At 42.4% G+C, this 21948-nt stretch overlaps 1 protein-coding gene across 1 annotated transcript; it reads left to right on the top strand.

The window, feature by feature from the left end:
* The first annotated feature begins 918 nt into the window (after positions 1-918).
* Positions 919-21451, top strand: LOC145403348 (corticotropin-releasing factor receptor 1-like). The gene is made up of 12 exons (XM_080275137.1): positions 919-966; positions 8536-8802; positions 10937-11084; positions 12811-12939; positions 13463-13649; positions 15694-15808; positions 16185-16362; positions 16535-16674; positions 16995-17080; positions 17239-17341; positions 19404-19484; positions 21278-21451. Exons 1-12 carry the CDS (start codon positions 928-930, stop codon positions 21449-21451), a joined length of 1647 nt encoding a protein of 548 aa, XP_080131263.1. The 5' UTR covers positions 919-927.
* The last annotated feature ends 497 nt before the right edge of the window (positions 21452-21948 follow it).

Below are 21948 nucleotides of genomic sequence, written 5' to 3'. Positions count from 1 at the left end.
AAATATGCAATGACTAAAAACACACTCATCAAACAACGAAACAAAAAAACAAACGGAAGCAGAGAGAGTTACGTCATGTCTTTCTTAAGTAGCAGAAAAAAAAGTGGGGTGAGAGTGTTGAGTGACGAGAGAGAGAGAGAGGGGGGAAGGTTGTGGGTGAGTGTTGGCTCTTAAAATGTAGTGTCAGATAGTGGGTGGGTGTGGGTTGAAATGGGTACCGAAAGTGCACAACACGTGTATCAGAGAGAGAGAGAGAGAGAGATTGTAACATCAGACGCACATCAGTGCTAGCCAAACGACAGACATAACAAATAAGAACAAAACAAATAAGAAAAACATAAGCAATGGCAGAAGATAATCCACACTTGTAATACTAAGCAACCTCCCCCCCCCTCTCTCTCTCTCGCTTTGTGATATATATATATATATATATTACGTCACTTTGACTTTCCGACCCGACCCATAATTATATTTCTTTCTATGTAACCTACACTGTATTCTCAAAAATCCCCCTTCGAGAAAATGCAGTTTTCAGGTTCTTGAAATGGGCCAGCAAAAATGAGCATAAAAACAGTATGATGAACAAAAAGTGTGACGAAGGAATGACACAACACTAATGCATAATACTGTATGTAGGCTACATGCCATGAAAGATAATTCCATGAACCAAATTGGCGAAAAGATGAAAATAAATATTTGATGTAAGACTTAATTATAATGCCGCCTCTGGAAAAACAGTATTTGGCGGGAATGTGAACTATATATAGTCAGTGTGGTCATCTTGTGTTCCTGATACTTTTATTTATATTTGTGGCGGTTTAGAAAGCCAATGACGCATGTATCACAAGCAGTGCAGCTGATAACTCAGACATCAGGAGTGAAAGTGAGGATAAGGACAAGCAGAAGTAAATGAAGAAATCAGCGAAAATGTTTTGGATGGTGGACGAAATGCTGTTTCTCTTGGCGGTAAGTAAACAACTTATTTCACGTAGCTCAGTGGCAGAAAGAGACAATTCAACGGTCCTACATCATTTCCATAGCACTTCTTCATGACTAGCGTCAGATTCTCGCGTTAATCAGTTATTACAACTCAGCATTCAAGATGGAAAGATGGCAATTTCAGGCCAAGTTAGAGTAAAAGGACTGGAGCTTTAACCTTCTCACTAAGATGACGTCTTTTGTGTTTTATACTTGCTGCCATCAGAAGAACAGGCTGTGCAGCAAGGGGTGATGCAGTTTGGGATAAAAGATTGCCAGCTGTTCCATTGCTACTAATTCATACTTAAGATACGTCCGTCACTTTCCTCCCTGACGCATTATATCACAGAGAATTATATATGGCTAGAGAAACATACTAACCCTCTCACAGCTAAGGATTATCAACCAGAAGAAAGTGACAGGTTAAAGGGGGGGATACAGGCGACTTTTGTTCCCGTCTGTTTTTTCAGTGCCAGTGCAACTTCTTATGTCTCGTGAGCATTGGAAGTGATACCCGTGCCTCTCGCTGCACAGCCGGACTTTACGTCACCTCCAGTCAGACGGGTGAGAAAAGTCTAGGTACTGCACATTCTAAGTTCCATAAGGGCGCGCCCACACGTGCCCTCGAACTTACGTTGACAACACAGCTGGCAACATGTTCGGGTACATGTATGCAGGAGTATTGGGACATATGTATGCAAACATGTTGCAGTGGAGCTTCGAACACTGGCAGCAGAGGCGATGGGATATGTGTCCATACCAGGAAGCGGAGACTTCATCATGATTTCAGCATGATCTGGACGCTGCTGTTCCCAATATGTTTGCAGTGCGTTTGTTACTGTTTGCTTACATGTTGCCAGTGCTTGTTCGAGCACACGTGTGGACGCGCCCCAACCAAACTTACGAGCACTTGGTCAAATACTGTAGAATGGGACGGGGTTAACTGAGGGAGCCATTCGATGCACCACATCCAGTTTTTATAAAACATGGTTCAACCCCTTCAACTCCGGCACGTCCGTTTTGTATCACCTACTGTACTGCTACGAGATGACTTACTTCTACCTGGTAGAGGAAACAAAGAAAAGTCATCGCGATACAGAGGCCATATACCTACTTGCCAATAGAAAAACGTATTGCATTACCCAGGAAACTATTATTGGTCGCGGACAGAGTGGAGTGTCATGCATTTGGTAACACGCACGAGTGTATGAGTATGTTCAAAATATTATTATAATTGATTGTCATGTTGTTATTTCGAGATCTTGAGTGCTAGTGAATTCTTTTGAAGAATTGGCGCTTTTAGAAACAAAAGATTCATGCGTACTATTGCATCAAAACAATTGCATGAAATTAATAAATACATGAGACTGAAGAAGCTAAAGTAATTTTCAGAAATTATGGCCAGATATGATCATATAGTAGCCATTATACCTTTTATACGTAAAGTAGTCATCTCATCTGCTTCTCTCTCTTTGAGGCTCAGACTTGTAAGTCTTACATTTCAAAGACGTATTTATAATCTGACTCGAGCTACAGCATGACGCTTCATTTACGTAGGATCTCTTTTAGTAAATGAGATAATGAAGGCCGTATCTAACTCTTCCATTTCGGAAAGTTTCCTCTAACCTGTACAAAAACGCATGGGGATGGTAAGAATGCGACAAAAATGCAGCATCAAAGTAAAATGGTTCATACTGTGCGAAGCAATATAATGACACACCAAAACATATGGGTCAACAAATTTCTAGTAGCTCAGGCACTCCAAAATTTGCAACTCCACCTGCTTTTACCCCCTCCAGCCTCATCAGCCAGGGAACACACACACACACACACACACACACACACACACATCACGATAGGGTTATCTCACTCAGCGTTGTAGTACTAGCGGAGGTGTTTTTACGACCCACCGACATGTCATAAAAACACCCCCGCTAATACCTTCACACCTGTCGCAAATGAGACAGCCATAGTTTGTATTCAGAATGGACGGTGGGTGTTAGCGCCGAAGTGTGACGTGACTTCATACATAAGGACTGCTGGCCCTCAAAGAACGAAGTCGGACATTTAATAGAATACGACTTAAACACCAAAGGGGTTAGGCCACCGGTTACGGATCTGGGGTCATTGTAATTTCTATGAATAGGGGACATGGGGTAATTTTGAGTACAGGGTGGTGCGTAAATAACTTTCCAGTAGAAACTCACCTGATGGCAGCTTACTTTTTTTTTTTTTTTAAATATAAGAAAGAAGGAACCAAAGGCCAGGAACCAGCATGATTGTTCCCTCCAAGAAACTAACAATAACAAAATAACAGAAAGCCAAATTCAAGGTCAGTTCATTTCGAGATGTCTGGACACACTGCGTTTGAAAGACTGGAGATCATAGGCAATGGGAAATACTGACAGAGGGAGACAGTTCCAAAGTTTACCTGTTGCATACATGAAGGACTGGGAGTAACGATTAACTTCTGCATTAGAGAGTTGGACAGAAAATGGACGGCTAAGGATGACGGTGTGGATGTGGGTGTGGGTGCGGCAATGTGCGCGGGTTATCCTTACATTCTGAAATATCGCAAACAGGGTAGACAGTGATAACGGTGAGTGAAACGTCCCTGCAGAGTAGGGGAAGAACGTTGTATATGGACAACATTGTATTTAGAGCCACTGGTGATGGAATTCTGCAATAAATTTTTTCGAGGCAAGAGTTGTGAGGAATCCTTTTTCTGTCAACTATATCCTGCACATCGCACTTGAAACCAGTGCTTCAGAGTGGCTCTTTCTCCAAAAATACAGTCGTAGAGAGGAGCTAAATGGAGTTTGGAGTGAGGAAGAAACGCTTCCGTGTTATCGGCAAGAGGCTGTCTAGGTGTCTGTCAGTCTCGTCTACGTATCGCTAGCTATCTCTGCAAAGCCAAAGTTTTCCAAGCTGATGAACATTAAACTGCTGCAGCGTAATCACTTCCACGTGACAGATGATGTGCTGTGACCGTGTAATGGTTCAGCCGCTAATATACTACATATGCCCTTTTTACTTTTACTTGGCCAGAAAACTGACACCTCTTTGTCTTGAAGGATGAGCTGAAACATTGCATTAACACTAAATACGATGATAGTCACGAAAAAGTGCTACGGGAAGGAATACAGCAGTAGAACCGTATTTTTGTATCACTGAACCATTGTAGATAAGCTGGAAAAGGACAAAAAAAATCAAGGCCAAGTTATGGGGAAAAACCTATAGAATCATAAGTACAGTTTCAACCTTACCGCTAAGTTTTCACTGATCGTGTGTGTGTGTGTGTGTGTGTGTGTGTGTGTGTGTGTGTGTGTGTGTGTGTGTGTGTGTGTGTGTGTGTGTGTGTGTGTGTGTGTCCTCTTTTAGCCTGCAGCTTGTCTCGGGTGTTAATATCTCAAACCAAACACGGTCACTTGGGCGACGTGGCTCCGTGTGCTTCTTCAGGGAAAGGTGTAGCTGAGGACTGGATGTTGACGTATTTGAGTCGTATTCTGAGTGGCTTTGGGAATTTTTCAACACCTCTTTTTGTTGCGATATAGTCTGCACATTACCCCTCATCACCCTCCTCCAATTTTGTTGATGCAAACTGAGTCGGTATTGAAACGATACAAATAACACAAAAGGGAATGCCAGGGTTAAGAAACAAAACAAATCACTGGAGGAAAGGTGTTAAGAAGCTTCTTGTGTCGCCTAAAAACAAAGCCTAAGAAGAACTGGGTTAGTTTTTCGAGCCTAACAGACTGCTTGACCGTAACATGGAATGGATGCCTGTTTGTGTATTTACTTGTGCGTGTGTGTATGTGGCATTGTTAATGTGTATGTGTGCATGTCGTACAGCGATGATGTGTTAATAATCATGTCTTGTAAACTGTGATGTGACGGAGAAAGAGGAGAGAGAGGGTGCATACGATGGAGAAGGGATGGGGAGGATGTTAGAGAGAGAGAGAGAGAGAGAGAGAGAGAGAGAGAGAGAGAGACAGAGACAGAGACAGAGACAGAGAGAGACAGACAGACAGACAGACAGACAGACAGATAGGCGGATAGACAGACAGACAGAGACAGAGACAGGCAGACCTACAGCCCGCCAGCCAGCCACCCAGACAGACAGAGACAGAAGGAGGAGGGGGAGAGAGAACACTATGGTTGAGGGGGGGAAGGGGAGAATATTAGAGAGAGAGAGAGAGGGTGATGGGGGAATTCAGTGCTATCATTTTATTTATTTCTGTCAGAGTATCTCCGAACCAGACAGCATTCATTCACCCCTTCAGCACGAGGGGTGAAAAGGGAGAAAGAGGGAAGGAAGGCGAAAGAATGAAACAGGGAAGATGGAAATGAAAGGAGAGAGAATGGAAATTAGGAGTAAGAAGAAGGGAGGAAAAAGAATGCAATGGAGGAAAGGAGAAGACAATGAAATGGAGGGAAGATGGAAGAAAGGAGACTGAATTATATGGAGGAAGGAAGAAATGAAAAGAAAGACACGGAAGTAAGAAGGAAAAGAGAGATGACAATTTGAAATATAAGGAAGAAGGAAGGGAAAATGAAGGAGCGAAAGTAAAATGAAGGGAGAAGAGAAAAGGAAGAAGAGAGAATGAAATGAAGGGTAGGAGGAAAGAAAAGAGGGACACAGTGAAATGGAGGGAGAGAGTGTGGGAGGGATGAATTCAGGTCAATTTAGCCCTTTCGTTGAGTTGGGTGCACTGAGGTATTTTATTCAAGCTGACACCAGACCATTTTCCTAAGCTGATAAAAATCCTGACAGCCAGGCGCTTAAAAGGAAAATAAGAATCCCGATTAATCTTTTCTCCTTAGCAAAACACCTAGGAAATTTATTTACGTCAACACTAAATGATCTTGTTCAGTCGAGAGAAATAATAGCATCAAATGGTACTTATCTCTGCCCAACTCTCTAACACAAACACACACATTAAACTCATCCAGGAAACATTAAAGATATTGCCACATACGCAAAGAAAAAATAACGCAGTAGAAAAAAAAAAAAGTACCTTAGTTGCAGTAGAACTGCGCAAAAAATGGACTGGAATGCATTTTACCCAACCGTTTGCAGCGTAAAACGAGGCTGTCCCTCAAGGCTGGCGCTATTATTTCAGCGTCTCCCCTTGTGACTGTCACTTCTCTCCAAATAAGCATCCCTCCCCCTCCTCCACCTCTCTCTCTCTCTCTCTCTCTCTCTCTCTCTCTCTCTCTCTCTCTCTCGTGAAATCTGGGAGAGCTCCCTTTTCCTAAACTATTTCTAAGACAAAACCCAATTATCAGAATGACAGGTTTAAAAAGTTGTGAAAATGCGTAATTCTGAAGCTGCTGATTACAGAAACTCATTAATGTCTATAATATAAAAACTAAGCCTAACGGTAAAAAGTTAATCGTGAAAACAGCATTCTTCAGTCCTGACGTGGGAATCATTCAATCTTCGGCCCCTAAAACCTGGCAACTGGATTTTCTCTACAGTAGGCAAACATTACACACTACTCTCTTTTTACTCTATATTGGCCAAAAATTACTGTCCCTCCATCCTGATTACTGATTTGTAACAGGAGTTTATCACTAGAATATGACGGTGATCACGAAGTGCTACGATAAGGAAGTCGAGCTGCAGCGCTGTCTTTTTATGTCACTGAGTTCCGTGAAATAAGTTGCAAAAGGAGCAAAATTTGAGCCACGTTAAGGTGAAAGAGGTATAGTGGGCGGAGGATATGAACAGAGAGGTAGAAGTATTGGATCGGCAAGAGTTCCATATGCAGGTCACTGGTACTGTTAACACTTCTTCAGAAAGTTACATGCAGAAGAGTTAATATGAATCTTATCAATCACCAGCATGATATCAATTCTTATGACCGGCTAATGCTGCCTGAATGAGAAAAATGTTTGGGAAGGGCTTGATATTCGTAAAGAATTAAGTTTTAAGTTAACGTCCATGGGTGAACTTCTGTAGCTAGGTGTGAAGCTTTTAATTATCTTTTGTTTATGATCTCCGCTCCAACATATGGAAGTGAAGTTTGGACTCTTAAAACGCAAGTGGAATGTGAGAGAGATGAAAATGAGTTACCTGAGAGAAGCATGTGGAGTTAAATGAAAAGACAGACAGACAAACGAGGGATTGAGGTAGCGTTGTGGCGCTGACGTGAATGTATACGAAAAAAAAAACTGAGGCTGCATGACGTTGTGGAGAGAATGGAGAATGGGAGATTGAATTAAACAGAGTACGTGAGTTATGTGGAAGAGGGGGAAGAGGAAGACCGAGGATGAGATGTAAGGATGGGGTGCAGAGATATAAATGAGAGGGCTCTGAGAAAGCATCCTGATAGTGAAAGACAGGGTGACGTGGAAGCCGTTCCGGGGTTAAGACATCTGGCTATAGATAGGTGGACAGAGAGATACAACACTTAGTTATTTCCCCAGAATTTGGGTGTTGAAAGTCAGTTAATACTAGCCATCAACTTTTCAAAATCTGTAAGTGGAAGCCCTCGTAGATTTGTCCCATATTAGCTATCCATTTACGTACACTAGCACGTTTTGAGAGTAACTGAAATTTCCTAAGCTGAATTAGTTTGTCGCGCAGAAGAAAGTCACATGTATACCGATTGCTTGTTGGTTCAGATTTTGTAACACATTTATTCTAATCCTCTTATAGGATACTGATGCAGACTTTCTCGATATGAAACAGGAGTAATTACAGTAGTACAGCCTTACATAATAACAGATATGACAAACCGAACACATGACTGTGAAAACCATTAACTTTCTTTCCTGCCTGCTAAAGTTATGACCGAAGTATGTAGCACTGAAATCGTTGCAGTGAAACGTTGAACGTGTTAATCCCAAAACACACACACACACACACACAAGAACCGTGTAAGTCCAGGAGAACGTGCTCCATAGATAACAAAGAATAGCTCGTTCACTGGATTACATGCATTCCTCCAACATGCGCAGGCAGAGGAGGGGCTATAGGTGTGTCAGTGTAAACTAACCACTGCGTACCCTGTTATTACCCATATTGTACCCTTGACACACTTACCATACCACGTGTTTCTTTTTGCACAAGCCTCTCTGGTTATGTTTTTATATACACATTGTTTTCATTGTTATTATTACTGTTGTAGTTGTGGCCATCCATCCCCATCTCTCTCTTAGTGTGCTACTGTCAAATGATTCTGCACTGAACAGCTAGCCAAATGGTTTCCTCACCCAGAAAGCCACTTATTGCATAGAGTGATAACTACACAGCCAACAAATGGTTGCCTGGTGGTCTGGTGGATTAAGGCACTCAGACATGATGTGGGCCAGCTTCAAGTCCAAGGGATGATTTAGGTTCACTGCTCACATAATGCCGTTCAGGGTAAAGCGACTTGTCATTCACATTATATGTCTGCACTAAGTAGACTAACCCCTGGCCCCTACGTTCCTGATGGAGCAAGAGAGGAATGTGTGATAGCGTATTATTATTATTATTATTATTATTTATTACTATCATCACCATCATCATCACCATCAACATTATCATTTTGCTTCCTCTATGCTCAGGTAACAGTCAGTGTGTCGAGCGAGGTGACAAATCACATACACAGCACCGAAACCTCCACTTTCTCCCCGCCCCTCCCTGCGTGGTGCAGAATGGGGTACAACGTGAAACAGTCCTACCCCACAGAGAAGAAGTACTACCAACACCAAACCTGTTTCTGGTGCTACCACTTCACGCCACCACACAGGAGGAAGGAAGATCTGGAGTTGGTACAGGAGATGGAGTACCTCACGGTTGGAAGGATCGCCGTTATGAAGTTCAAAGCTGGGGTTGGTAGTGTTCAGAGATGTTATCCTTGACTGATGTAATGAAGTTCAAAACGGAGATTGGTAATTGTGTTAGATATGTTTCTTATTTGACTGCCGTCACGAAGTTCAAAATGGAGGCTGGTAATGTTCAAAGATGTTTATTATTTACTTGTCATTACCAGCTGGGATGGGTAATGTTCAAATGCTTTTATTATTTAAAAGCCTTTGGAAAGTCCAAAGCTGGATCTGGTAATGTTTAGTTATATCAGTCTTGACTGCCGTAACGAATTTCAAAGCTGGGCTAGGCAAAGTTCAGAGATGTGTATTCTTAATGTTTAGTTGTGAGCGTGATGCAGATATGTTGCTGTGGATGTGTAAGAAAACATTAGAAGGAGAGAATGAAGAATGGGGGACTGATTATGAGACTGTATATGAGAGAGATCGAGGGAGGAAGGGAGAGACCGAGGATGAGATGGGGAGATGTGGCAGAGGTATATAAAAGAGAGGAGGGAGTGATTTATAGAGAGAGTATCCTGGTGGAGGATAGGGTGAAATGGCGGTCATCCGTTTGTGGTCACCCCTTTCGGGATTAAGGTATATGACCGTGAACAGACATATATAGATAGATGGATGGATAGATAGATAGATAGACAGATAGACAGACATAAAACATGACATGCTGGTGAATGGAGAGAGACTTGAACATGTGAATGAGTTAAGTACGTCGGCGCATCAGAGAAAAAATTGTAAATGTGCAAAGGAAGTGGATAGTACAGTAGTTCAGAAAAGGAAAGTGGCTGGTGCTATGAAGGCCTTGATAGTAAACAAAGGTGAGAGCATGGAAGTTGCAAGGGGATTACATAAAAACGAGTTAGGGGCGTGACACTTTAGTAAAACATGAGCGTTAAAAGTTAAGACTGCGCATGGATGTTAGACTTAAGTATGGCATGAGTGTGAAAAGCTTATATTATGAGTGTGAGACTTTGGTGTGGCGTTAGTGTTAAAAAATAAGGAACGGTTGTGAAAGTCATCAGATACGGCGCTGATGTGAAAAATTTATATATGAATGTGAGACTCTGGTATGGCATGAGTATGAAAAGTTAAGATATGGGCGTGAGATTTTTGTGTGGCATGAATGTGAAAAAATATGGATGTGAGGCTTTGGTGTGGCATGAGTGTTAAAAGATATAGGTGTGACATTTTGGTGTGGCATGAGTGTGGAAAGTCGAGGGTAAGGACGGTGAAAATGGGACTGCTGAGGATGTGTGTGGAGTGCGTAGAGTGGATAGGATAAAAAACAGTGTGATTCGGGAAAGATGTGGAGAAAAGAAGTCTGTTGTTAATATGGAAAAAAAAAAAAAAAGTATGCATCAATTGTACGTTCATACAAACAAAATGGATGGAGATAGACTGGTGAAACGGGCATAACCTATGTGCTCGAATTCATAGGTGGAAGGAGGCGTGGTAAGCCATGAAGGTGATGTGTATGATAAATGAGCGAGTAAGGAAGATAGGTGTGGAAACTGAAGAGGGTATACGAAACCGACAGGGGATCAAGCTGGGTGGATGAAGTAGCCTATAGGAGAACGACAGTGATTTGGCACCTCTTTTTTAATCTGACAGTCAGCAAGCGAAATCTCACAGGAGTATCGGTAAAAAGATAAATAAGAAAAAAAGGATGTACAGAAGGCTGATGATTAGACCAATGAGATAGTCAGGATTCCGGGGGCTTAAATGAGGTTTAGATAACTGTGTGGCCCGTTTCAGTGAGCATGCTATTGTACCACTTTTAACATTGCTGTCTCCTTGATTCTGGATTCTACCTCATTCCATCTTTAAGAGGGAAAGTTAGAATGATGATGTTATTGTTGATGATGAGTTGCTGTTCACCTTCAGTGCTATCTTTTCATACCAAAACAATGAAAAAAACTTGAGCAGCGTCTTATCCTTGGCAAAATGGCCATTACGATATTGAAAGCCGGGGTGTGAAATGTTCAAGGTTATTATTATACATTTGTAGCCTTTATTTACCGTTGTTTCCGAACAGATCTAGAGTTGGTATATGAGAATTTGCTTTACAGTTGGTGGGATGGAGTAAATTCATCCTGTAATAACTGTCTTTTATTTATTTATTTATTTATTTATTTATGCACAGAACGAGACCCACTATTTTGACCCCGATGACAGCGAGTCCTGGGTTCACGTAAGGGCAGCCATGTTTGATAGGCTGGAGGCTGACAAACTGGAGGAGTGTTGCTGGGATGCCGTTAAGTGCTGCCACGCTGCCCTACACGACACTCCAGGTATGCTCATGATACGTATGTGGTACAGGGAACATACACGAGTAGAGCTGGGGACAAAAATGCGCTCAGCATCTTGAATCGGGCGACATTTTATTGGTTTATTCTTGCTATCTCCGGAGAATTAAACTTAACTTAGAGGAGACTTCTTGTGAAGGTGTTACTGAAGACAATACAGGTGTTTAACCTCTCAAGTTCGAAAGTTTTCTTGTAGGCTGAATAAAGTTGTCTGAAGATACCGAAAAAAAAAAACAGAGCATACATCATCGGGGTAAAGTAGTTATAATACATCACGTCGTCTACCTCTCCCGTTCCTCTGCTGGCTAATGTTACTAAGCTGAGAGATGTCTGGTACACTATGTTTTTCTAGTGACAGATGATGCTATTTGCTGTGATACGTCAGTGCGGAAGCGACGGACGTGCCGTAAACATGAAATAAACGCAGTGGACTAAGACCCTGACTGTACTCTTACAACTCCCCAATTAACGCATTAGAAGCTGATTTGACTAGTGCTTCAAGATTTAACCATCCATTACCCGCACTAATGAAACTCAGGTCCGGTCAAGGACAACAATTCGCAAACTGTGCCCACTGCTCCACTGCATCTAAATGTGAAATAGGCGAGGCGGATTATGATCGTTACAACACTTCAACTCTCCCAGTTCATTTGTACTTGATTTAAAAAGTGCTTCAGAACTTCACGATCCATCATCTACATTCACGAAGCTCAAGTACAGTCCAGGACAACAATTCACATTTTGTTACACTGCGTCTGCTTCGCACTTGGGGTATGTGTCACTTTCCTTTCCTAACGCGTCATATTATAGAGAATCATTTATGGCTAGAGCAACATATCAAGCCTCTCTCATCTTGGCAATATCAATCAACTGAGGAAAGTGGAAAGCGGAAGAGGCCAAATGCTATGCAAACTCTTGGTGCTGACTGTACACTTTGGACATAATACAAACAATTCTAAACAGAACCTGGTACAAAGTGGAGGTGGCACAGTCCGCCCCACACTTACTGGACGTCGGGTCTTTGTCTAATAAAGCCCCACAACACACAGGCTCGACCAAGTTAATCGCTTCTCTCCGATGACGTATTAATAGTCGGTTTGTTTTCGTCTGACGGAACTGGTCCACTTCCACAACTTGAATACTAAGTTGTGGTGACGCGAAATTTTATGAGATTTAGTTATGAGGGAAGAATGAGTCTCCTTGGTTACTAGTCATATTCATCCTCCAACCTAGTTACCCCTGGCCATCATCTGAGCAGAAAGAGGCTACGGATCTGTTAGGAGTGAACACAGAGACTTTACTAAACTCCTACCACCTCTAGACAATTTAAACCCTGGGAAGACCTCTCGCAATGAAGGGGTTAAGGAAGGCTATATGCACAGTGTAGAGACTCAACACTGTGGCTATATCTAACCCGCCTAGTTCGAAAAATCTCTCCAAAACTGAAAAAAATAAATAAATAAATAAATAAATAGCTTGGAGTGAGCAAGACTGAAATACTTCGTCGGACAGCTAGGGTTGATAAGGTAGCTGTTGTCATTCCGTTCATTACAGACTGGGAAACTATATTATTCTTTTGTATAGTAAAGGTACAAAAGATTTACCACTTCATGATATGCATTATTTTAGATACGAGCATGCATCCTAATGAAATATAATTTTATGGATGATAATCTCTCTCTCTCTCTCTCTCTCTCTCTCTCTCTCTCAGCAAACCATTCATCATCGCTATGTCCCCGTACGTGGGATGGGTGGAGCTGCGCGCCCCCCACGCCCCCCTCCACCACCCTCACCATACCCTGCCCTGACCACGCTTATTCAGGCATCCCAGAGTGTGCAAGTAAGTTGAGTTTTATTTACGCTTCTTTGCACTTCACTGTGTTTGTGGTGATGATCGGGATGATGAACACAGAGGTAGGATGGTGTGATAATGATGATGGTGACGATGATGATAATAATAACAGAGGCAGGATGATAATGACGACGATGATGATGATGTTGTTGATGACTGAGGTAATATGAGTATAAGGATGAAGATACAGTTAGGTTGACGTGATGATTATTAAGTTGTGATGATGATGATGATGATGATGATGATGATGGTGGTGATGATGATGATGATAAATAACAATAATAATAGTAATAATAATAATAATAATAATAACAATAATAATAATAATAATTAAAACAGTCACAGAGTTGGGCTGATGTTATAATGCTGGTGATGATAATGAAAACAACGATGAGTATAATGAAGAATCCCTGGTGGTGACAAAACTGCTTCCCTTTAATAGCTCGTGCAGTTGATAGGCATTCATCGTGTCATTTGCAGCCTTTATTTGGGTATTTCTTTATCTATGCAGTGAGCGGCCATAAACACTGCACAGAAAACGGGAGCTGGGTGTTGAACGAGGGGGGACTGGAGCTGACTAACTACGCGCCATGCAGTCACTCCCACTACCACGTCTTCAACTACCACTTCGAGGGCGTCACACATGCTCTCTCTCTTGTCGCTGTTGTTCCTGCTGTTTTTATCATTCTTTACTACAGGTGAGAGGTGGGAACAGCAGCAGAAGTAGTATTAGCTTCAACATTTGTGTAGTAACAGCTTAATTAGGTTGCAAGCTGAATAAGTAAAGTGACATTAAAATAGTAGCAGTAGTGGTAGTAGTAGTAGTAGTAATAGTAGTAGTAGGGTAATTAGGAAAAATATACAAGTTTGCATATTAACATCAGTAGTACTAGTAGTAGCAGTAGTAGTAGTTAGTTATAATTAGTTAGTAAATTAGTTTTCGCTGCTTAAATTACTCTGTCATATGGAGAGAAAGAATAAAGAAAGTGGTGAAACTGGTTTATGAGTCTGAAAATGGGAGGAAACGGGGAAACGATGTAGGCCAAGAAGGTAGATATATATGGAAATTGAGCTTCAAAGCGAGATATGGAAGTTGAGGGTGTTAGGGAACTGACAGGGAAGAGAGCTGGTTGAATGAGATATGTACGAAGAAGCACATGGCAAGGGTTTGGCATCTTTTTATTCATTTAATCTACGGATCAACTATCGAAAGGTATATACGAAGTGTGTGTGTGTGTGTGTGTATATATATATATATATATATATATATATATATATATATATATATATATATATATATATATATTATGCGAATAAAGAGGAACCAAAGGCCAGGAGCCAGCAAACAATTCCTTCCAAGGAAAAAAAAAAGTGAGCCAAATTCAAGATCTGTTCATTTCGAGATGCCTGGACACACTGCGTTTGAAAGACTGGAGATCATAGGAAGCAGGAAATACAGACAGAGGGAGACAGTTCCAGAGTTGACCAGTTGCATAAATGAATGACTGGGAGTAACGGTTAACTCTTGCATTAGAGAGTTGGACAGAAAAGGGATGAGAGTTTGTTGCTAGACGGGTGCTACGTGCCCGTCGTAGAGGTGAAGGGATGCAAGCAGACAGTTCAGAGGTGCAGTGACCATTGAAGTAGCGACAGAAAAAAGATAAAGATGCAACAGTGTGGTGAAGAGACAGAGGTTGAAGGGAGCCAGTAAGAGGAGGAGAGTAAATGAGACGAAAAGCCTTTGACTCCACTCTGTTGAGAAGAGCTGTCTATGGGGAGCCTCCCCACACATGAGAGTTGTACTATATACAGGGGCGAATAAAACCCGTGTATAAAGTCAACAACTGTGCAGGGGTAAAGAAGGTACAGAGTCGGCTTAGCACACCTAATTTCTTGGAAGCTGACTTTACAAGAGATGTAATATGATCTTTCCAAGATAAATCCCTAGAGAATGAAACCCCAAGCATGTTCAAGGATTATGCAGCCTTGAGCTGGATATTATTAAACATTAGCGGGTACTCCTGTGGAAGATTCTGTCGGGTTGATAGGTGTAAAAGACATACAGTATATATATATATATATATATATATATATATATATATATATATATATATATATATATATATATATATATATATATATATATATATATATATGGAGCCTCTGTGGTACAGTGGTAAAGTGTGCGTTTTCGTACCCTGAAGAACGAGAGTTAGCACCCCGCCAGGGTAATAAACTTTGGGAGCGTTCTTCTGGCCACGTACTGCATTGGCGGACACAAGGGGTACTGTGGCTGAACCAGTGTCGCATACTATATAGTATGCTTGCACCCAGTCCGCTTGCACGGGTCGATTACACTTGGTTCACAGACTACACACACATCCAAAGCCACTCCAACACAACAATTACACTTACAAGCACTTCTCACCCTACATACAGTCTCTACTAGACAGCTTAAGCCACTTGGTATAGATACATTGGCTGTATCGTCCACACTTCGGTAGGGATAGGCCGGTCCTGCAGTGGACACTCAAACGGCTGATGACGATATATATATATATATATATATATATATATATATATATATATATATATATATATATATATATATATATATATATATATATATATATATATATATACTGTATATCTTTTCTTGATTCTAATCACATTCAATTTACCCTAACCTAACTAAACCAGACCTAGCCAGTCCTAACCTAACCTAACCCCTACCACCCCCAGACAACTAAGAGTGCAGCGGTTCTTCCTGCACCTGTCCCTGTTCCTGGCTCTGCTGGGCGAGGCATTCTTCGCTACGCTGGACGTGTGGCTCCTCAGGCTGCCGGAGTACACACAGGTCAGTATTGTAGGCGGATATCATATTCGTGACCTTGAGATTTGACCATCACTGTCAGGTGATTTCAGGTGACTGTACAGTATTTTACAAGCCAGGTGGCTTCGTGAAACCCTGCTAGTATACCATTTACTACGATAGGTGATAACTATACAACCAAGAGACAGATGCTTGGTGCACTTGTATTAAGGTGCTTCAAGTGAATGTGATCCATAAAGGGATGGTTGGGGCTAATGCCACGAAAGGACCCCAGGCCACAACCCTCCTGATGGGACAGTAGAGACGTAACCCGGTAAAAAAAATAGCGACTGTCTGCCTTAATAACCCCTGCGTAGTCAATGGACACAAAACTAAGCCTTCTTTCGTCTTGTTTCCTCAGAGCGGCAGCCCTTTAGACGATAATAGCGTGTGGTGCCGGTGTGTGGTGGTGGGCAGGAAGCTGTGTGGAGTGGCGGTGTGGACATGCATGCTGGCAGAAAGCATATACCTTCACAGGCTCATCGTAGCTGCGTTTAAAGGAGGAGGAAAGACGTGGGTTTATATCGTCATTGGATGGGGTAAGGCAAACAGATATTTGGTCCCACTCTTTCTAGTTCTTTTCCCACACTCCCTCACTGACGCTCAGTGTTAAACAAAGAAAAAAATTGTTGTACCTCTCCTTTCAACTTATTCTGAATCCACCCCAGCATTCAATTACTTGGACTCGCTTTTCCTCTTCCTGGTTCACAGTTCCTGCCGTGTTATTAGTGACGGGTTGGGCAGTGAGTCGTGGCATCCTGGAGAACGACCAATGCTGGCTGGGTCACAACCACGCCAGCCCACACGAACTCTACCTTATCACAGAGGTCCCCAAGCTGGGCATTCTACTGGTAAGCTATCTAGCCAATACAGACATTAGAGGCCTCACGGAACCCTTAACTTGATTGCCCCAGATAGAGAGACTAGTTCCGATCCTTTATGCTCCTTATTTCAGGGACAGGACTGGATGATGGACCGACAGATAGATTATTATTGTGTAAACCTCTCTATCCATACCATACAATGTTAAGTAAACAGGGCGATGATGATGATGATGGTGAAGATAAGTAAGATAATGCTGATGATTATGAAGTTGTTAATAATTAAATGTATTACATATTTTTGCTAACCAAATCAAGTGACCTAACCTTCCCTCCCTCTCCCCCACCAGGTCAATACCCTACTCCTGGCCAACATGACCCGAGTGTTGCTGACAAAACTTCGGCAGATCCAAGGCGGCCAGTCATCCCCTACCAGGTGTGTTTTTATACCTTGAGTGAATGATTGTCTGATTCTTTTCGCTGGGTGTATTGTTGATAGTTCTCCCACTTTTTCTTTCGTAATTCCTTCTCTCTTAACTTCTATGTCTCTCAGCTTTCTTTCATTTTTCTCTCTCTCTTTCCCCCCCCCCCCAGACGCGCAGTGAAAGCAACAGCCTTCCTCCTTCCCATGTTCGGGCTACAGTTCTTCGTACCACTCTACATACCTCCTCGCACCACCTCCTGTCAAGCCATGCAGGTATAATAATCACCAGTTTGTTTATGGCATGCCTCTTGTTTCATTGTCCACAAACATTTTTTTTTTCTCTCTCACCTGACAGCGAAGTTCCAAACTGACTGAGCGAAATTTAGAAGTATGAAATGCAATTTTGTACCCCCAGTTGCCTCTTCTTGTCTGTCACGTCATACAGGATACATCATCACCAAATTTATTTGTTTTGTTTTCCGATCGTCTAGTTCCTGAACATTCACGCATGTGATTGTCCAGAATCTAGAGTTCGTTAGCCATTTCCGCATCCCATCATCAACTTTTCACCACTTTATGAAGGACGATAATCAACAGTTACTCTGAGTGTCAGGTGTTTAATTTCCCATAGGACTTACTACCCATACACCACATTACCCAGAATTCTGAACTGAAGTATTCGCTCTCGTACCCGATTATCTACTCCCGCCCACTTTATGGAGGTGCAGTGATCACTTTTTTTTTTCTACTTTAATAACTGAAACGAAACTTAAACTAATCACACTGTCCTGGCCGGGATTCGAACTCAGGCCCCCGCGCTCCAATCGCGTGCACGTTACCACTGGGCCAAACAGAGGATACCCTGTTAGCTGCTTGGCAACGCGGGCATTTACAGACCCCATGACACCCTTTCTTTCTCCCCTTGGTGATTAATGTGGTGAGTTTCGAACACAGTAGCATAGCACTGGAGGCCACCACTGGGGATGCTGCGGACCACAGCGGATAGCTAATCCACGGGATGTAAGGACAAAGACGCTGTCAGCTAACCAGGGAAAATCAGATTGCCAACCAAGCCTCGCCTCACGCCACACTGCTGCCAACCAATTTAATAACTGAAATTGAACTTAACAAACAAGAAGCCGTGCCAAGACACAGCAAACCCGTCCCCAGCAGTCATTTTAATGTTGACGTATAAACACAACAGGATATCTAGTAAAAGATGTCACATATCAAATTTGGATTAAATAGGGTGAAAATTGACGATTTGATGCCCATATGAAATTTTGGGCCCGACCCACCTGACATTGACCCCCCCTACCGCTAACTGGGGCTTGACCCCCCCTGATGTAATGAGGCATGTTATAAGATGCAGATTTGAAACATACACCTCTAGGTTTTGGTTTCATGTCGATATGACGAATTAGAAAGGAGTTATGGCGAAAAAACGATTTTTACCCATCTTTTTTTTTTTCTTTTTACATTTTTTGGGTCTACAGCCTGGGCCTTGGTCCAGTTTGGTCCAAAATTTAATCAGGTGATCAGAAGGTCATAGCCCATCATCCCTGTAATTTTAGTCAAACTTGCAACAGTAGTTTTTGTGTAAAGTTGTTATCAGACATACAAACAAACAAACAAACAGACAAACCGAGTGAAAGCAATACCCGTCCCCGAGCGTCCTGGCCTGGATCTGAACTCATGCCCTAGTGTTCCAAAGGTGCGCACTTTACCACTGAGCCAAACAGAGGATCCCCCCAGTTGCCCCTGGGCAACACGGGCTTTTATAGACCCCATTACACCATTCAGGCCTTAAACCTGACAGTACATTCCCTGAGTCCCAGCAGTCCTGCTACTTAACACACACCTTTATTACAGTGACATGGCTCTAATACCCACCGTCCATATTCAGCACATGTTAAGGCTGTCTCATACAGGATTGGTGTGCTTGTGTTAGCTGGGGTGTTTTTATGACATGTCGGTAGGTCTTGCGGAAGATTAATGAAGTATGTTGTAACGAAATTAATATCATGTTCCCTGCCCCAGCTTGAGATCGAACTCGTGACCTTTTGGACAACAATAATACGACAATAATAAATTCACCATCACTACAGCTCGGTGGAAAAGGACAAGAGGGGACCAAAATCGTGCCTAGCAATCCAACAGTCCCAAAAATCGAGCTGCAGTTTCATAGTTACATAAAGGAGTAAGTCCGATATAGCCATTAAGGCCCGCAAGGTGTGTGTGTGTGTGTGTGTGTGTGTGTGTGTGTGTGTGTGTGTGTGTGTGTGTGTGTGTGTGTGTGTGTGTGCGTGTGTTTAACTCTTTCTGTCCTCTACAGGTGTACCTCATTTTCTCCAAGGCGGTGGATGGGCTACAAGGTCTCTATGTGGCCATCGTCTACTGCTACATGAATAAGGAGGTTAGTCTCACAGAAGACGGCTTTGGTGAATACCTCTCGACTACACGAGGGTCATTATCTGCTCCAATACCATGATGTACTGTTAATATATTCTTGCTGCTACCAGGCTATAGAATTCAACAAAAGGAAGACCTCTTGTAGTGAAGAGGTTAATGGAGGCCGTATCTAAAGTAACACCTCCATTTCGAAAAGTTTCTCGTAAACTAAGTAAAATCGTCCGGTAGCAGCAACAACGAAATGGAAAAGTACGTCACTAGACTGAAAAGCTTAAGGTAGGCCCACAACCATCTGTGTTATATCAAGCTTCCCAGGCTTACTGCTGGATGAACAGGGACAAGGGGGATGTAAACTTTATCCGAGGGTCTGTGGGGCCCAAAAATAGACCATGGGTTCTTCCAACTGTGAGCTGAACGCACTAACCACCGCACCGCTGGCTCCCCCCATTTAATATACTATAGTTTAGAAGGTGGGTCAGACACAGTACAATATAAAGCAAGTCATTATTACAAGCATGACTAATCCCCTCATGCTCGAGTTTCCTCCGGTAGCTACTTTATTCTAGCTGACCCCAGACGGTTTTATTCAGGTAATCGTGAGTCACAGGAGTCTGGGAATGATAGTACTGTCACCATTATTCATCTTATGATCTGAACAACTCAAGCATTCCATTCCAGCTAACACGACGATTTTACTTACCTGAGAGTGTGTATCCGATCCTGAGTGTTAATAGCGATATAACGCCAGACGATTTTATTAAAGTGAGAATGAGCCACAGGACCCTAAGTATCAACCACTTCATTCGTATGACATTTCTTTCATTTTATTACTGCCACCTCTAGACAATTGTGTTAAACTTTGCAGAAACTTTTCGAACTGGAGAGGTTAGATACAACCATCATTAAATCGTTCAGTACGAGAGATCTTTCTTAAGTTACATAAAAACATTTGGGGGTTGCGAGAACAAAATATACTAGTCCCCCCCAAGGGGGGAATCACACAGCCGCGAGCGATACATATCTAGCGCGGCTCAGAATATGGCATTGACCTTGACTTACTTTCACCAGTTTCGAACTCGTAGATTTTCATCCCTACAACACACCTGTAAAATTTTGTTATGATATTTTGAGCGGTTGCGATGTTATCGTGATAACAGACAAACAGACCTTGACCTACTTTCACCAATTTCTACCTCGTGATCGATTTTTCCCCCCCCTACACACCTGTAAAATTTTGTGATGATATCTTGAGCAGATGCGAAGTTACCGTGCTAACAGACACACAGACACACACACAGACTGATTTAAAACAATACCAGAGTTGCTATTACGCCTGGTAAAAATGCGTCTCCTTATTGAAGGTGTCAGTTTTAATCTCACACAAGTCCACTGCAGGACTGGAATTTCAGCACAGAGGGTGAATGATTGCCCCAACTAACCCTTCCCCACCTTAATGAAGTACAGATAGGTTAGAGGTGTCTGTAGGAATAATTATGCAAATCAATGTCAGAATGTTGCATTGACTATATCTGTGTGTTTAAATCGACGGAACCGGTAGTGTAAACATTTGCAAACACATGATAGAACATACCACTATCACCCACTTTAAATGCCCGCCTCAGCTTCGGCTCCAACCCTACTGTAGACTCGGGGCTCACACATCACAAAATGAGTACGCTAACCACAAAGCCACCGTCATTGTACAGCCAGAAACCAGTAATTCTCCCTAAATGTACTCTCTCTCTCTCTCTCTCTCTCTCTCTCTCTCTCTCTCTCTCATCTTTGTTCATTTTTCAGGTGCAGCAACAAGTTAGGCGGTCGCTGCATCATACACTGGGCAGGTGGTGGTGTAAGGATCGCACCTCGGCACCCACCTATGACCCCCGTACAGACGTCAGCATCCTCTCCTCCACCGCCCACCCACCTACCCAGCCAGAGGAGATCCCCTTGACCACCACACCCTCCTCATGAGCGACTAAGAAGGGGACTTTCGACTCCTTTGCGATGCGTTTAGACTCATTGCATTTGGATATCAAGGGATAACCAAGTTTGCCTCAAATTGGCGGAGGCATTTTGTCCTTATACGACTTATTTTTCGTAGCTTAATGATAAAATATGACAATACCACGACACCACATCCTTTCCATGACACTTCTTCGTGACTAACATCTTATTCAAGTGTCAATCTATTTATGGATTCAAGATGGAGAGATGACAGTTTTTACGCTTAATGTAACCAGAGTATACTTTACCTGGCTGTGTTAATCAAAACTGTTCTGTAATTCACTTGGGACATGTTGCCAGTAAATGCTTAATGTAGTTAAGAATATGTTGCATTAGTGACAGAGACGAGACTCAGTAAGGTATGACATTTGAGAAGTGGAGTACGATAACACAACCGCTTCAATTTATGCTAAAAAATATGGGCTCATTGAGTTATGGTATTTCGTAATTCTTCCTTCTCGCTG

This window comes from Coenobita brevimanus, chromosome 60, assembly GCF_032717465.1.
Source record: "Coenobita brevimanus isolate Jiangsu-jjx chromosome 60, ASM3271746v2, whole genome shotgun sequence".
In the NCBI taxonomy this organism is placed as follows: Eukaryota; Metazoa; Arthropoda; class Malacostraca; order Decapoda; family Coenobitidae; genus Coenobita; species Coenobita brevimanus.
Note: the sequence above shows the minus strand (reverse complement) of the source record. Positions and strands in the feature narration are given on the sequence as shown.

What these genes read in the sequence shown, in the direction of transcription:
- LOC145403348 (XM_080275137.1), top strand. Translation starts at nt 928, where the DNA reads ATGTTTTGGATGGTGGACGAAATGCTGTTTCTCTTGGCG. An exon ending in AAATGCTGTTTCTCTTGGCG is followed by an intron (nt 967 to 8,535) that starts GTAAGTAAACAA and finishes CTCTATGCTCAG; the next exon opens with GTAACAGTCAGTGTGTCGAG. An exon ending in GGCCAGTCATCCCCTACCAG is followed by an intron (nt 17,081 to 17,238) that starts GTGTGTTTTTAT and finishes CCCCCCCCCCAG; the next exon opens with ACGCGCAGTGAAAGCAACAG.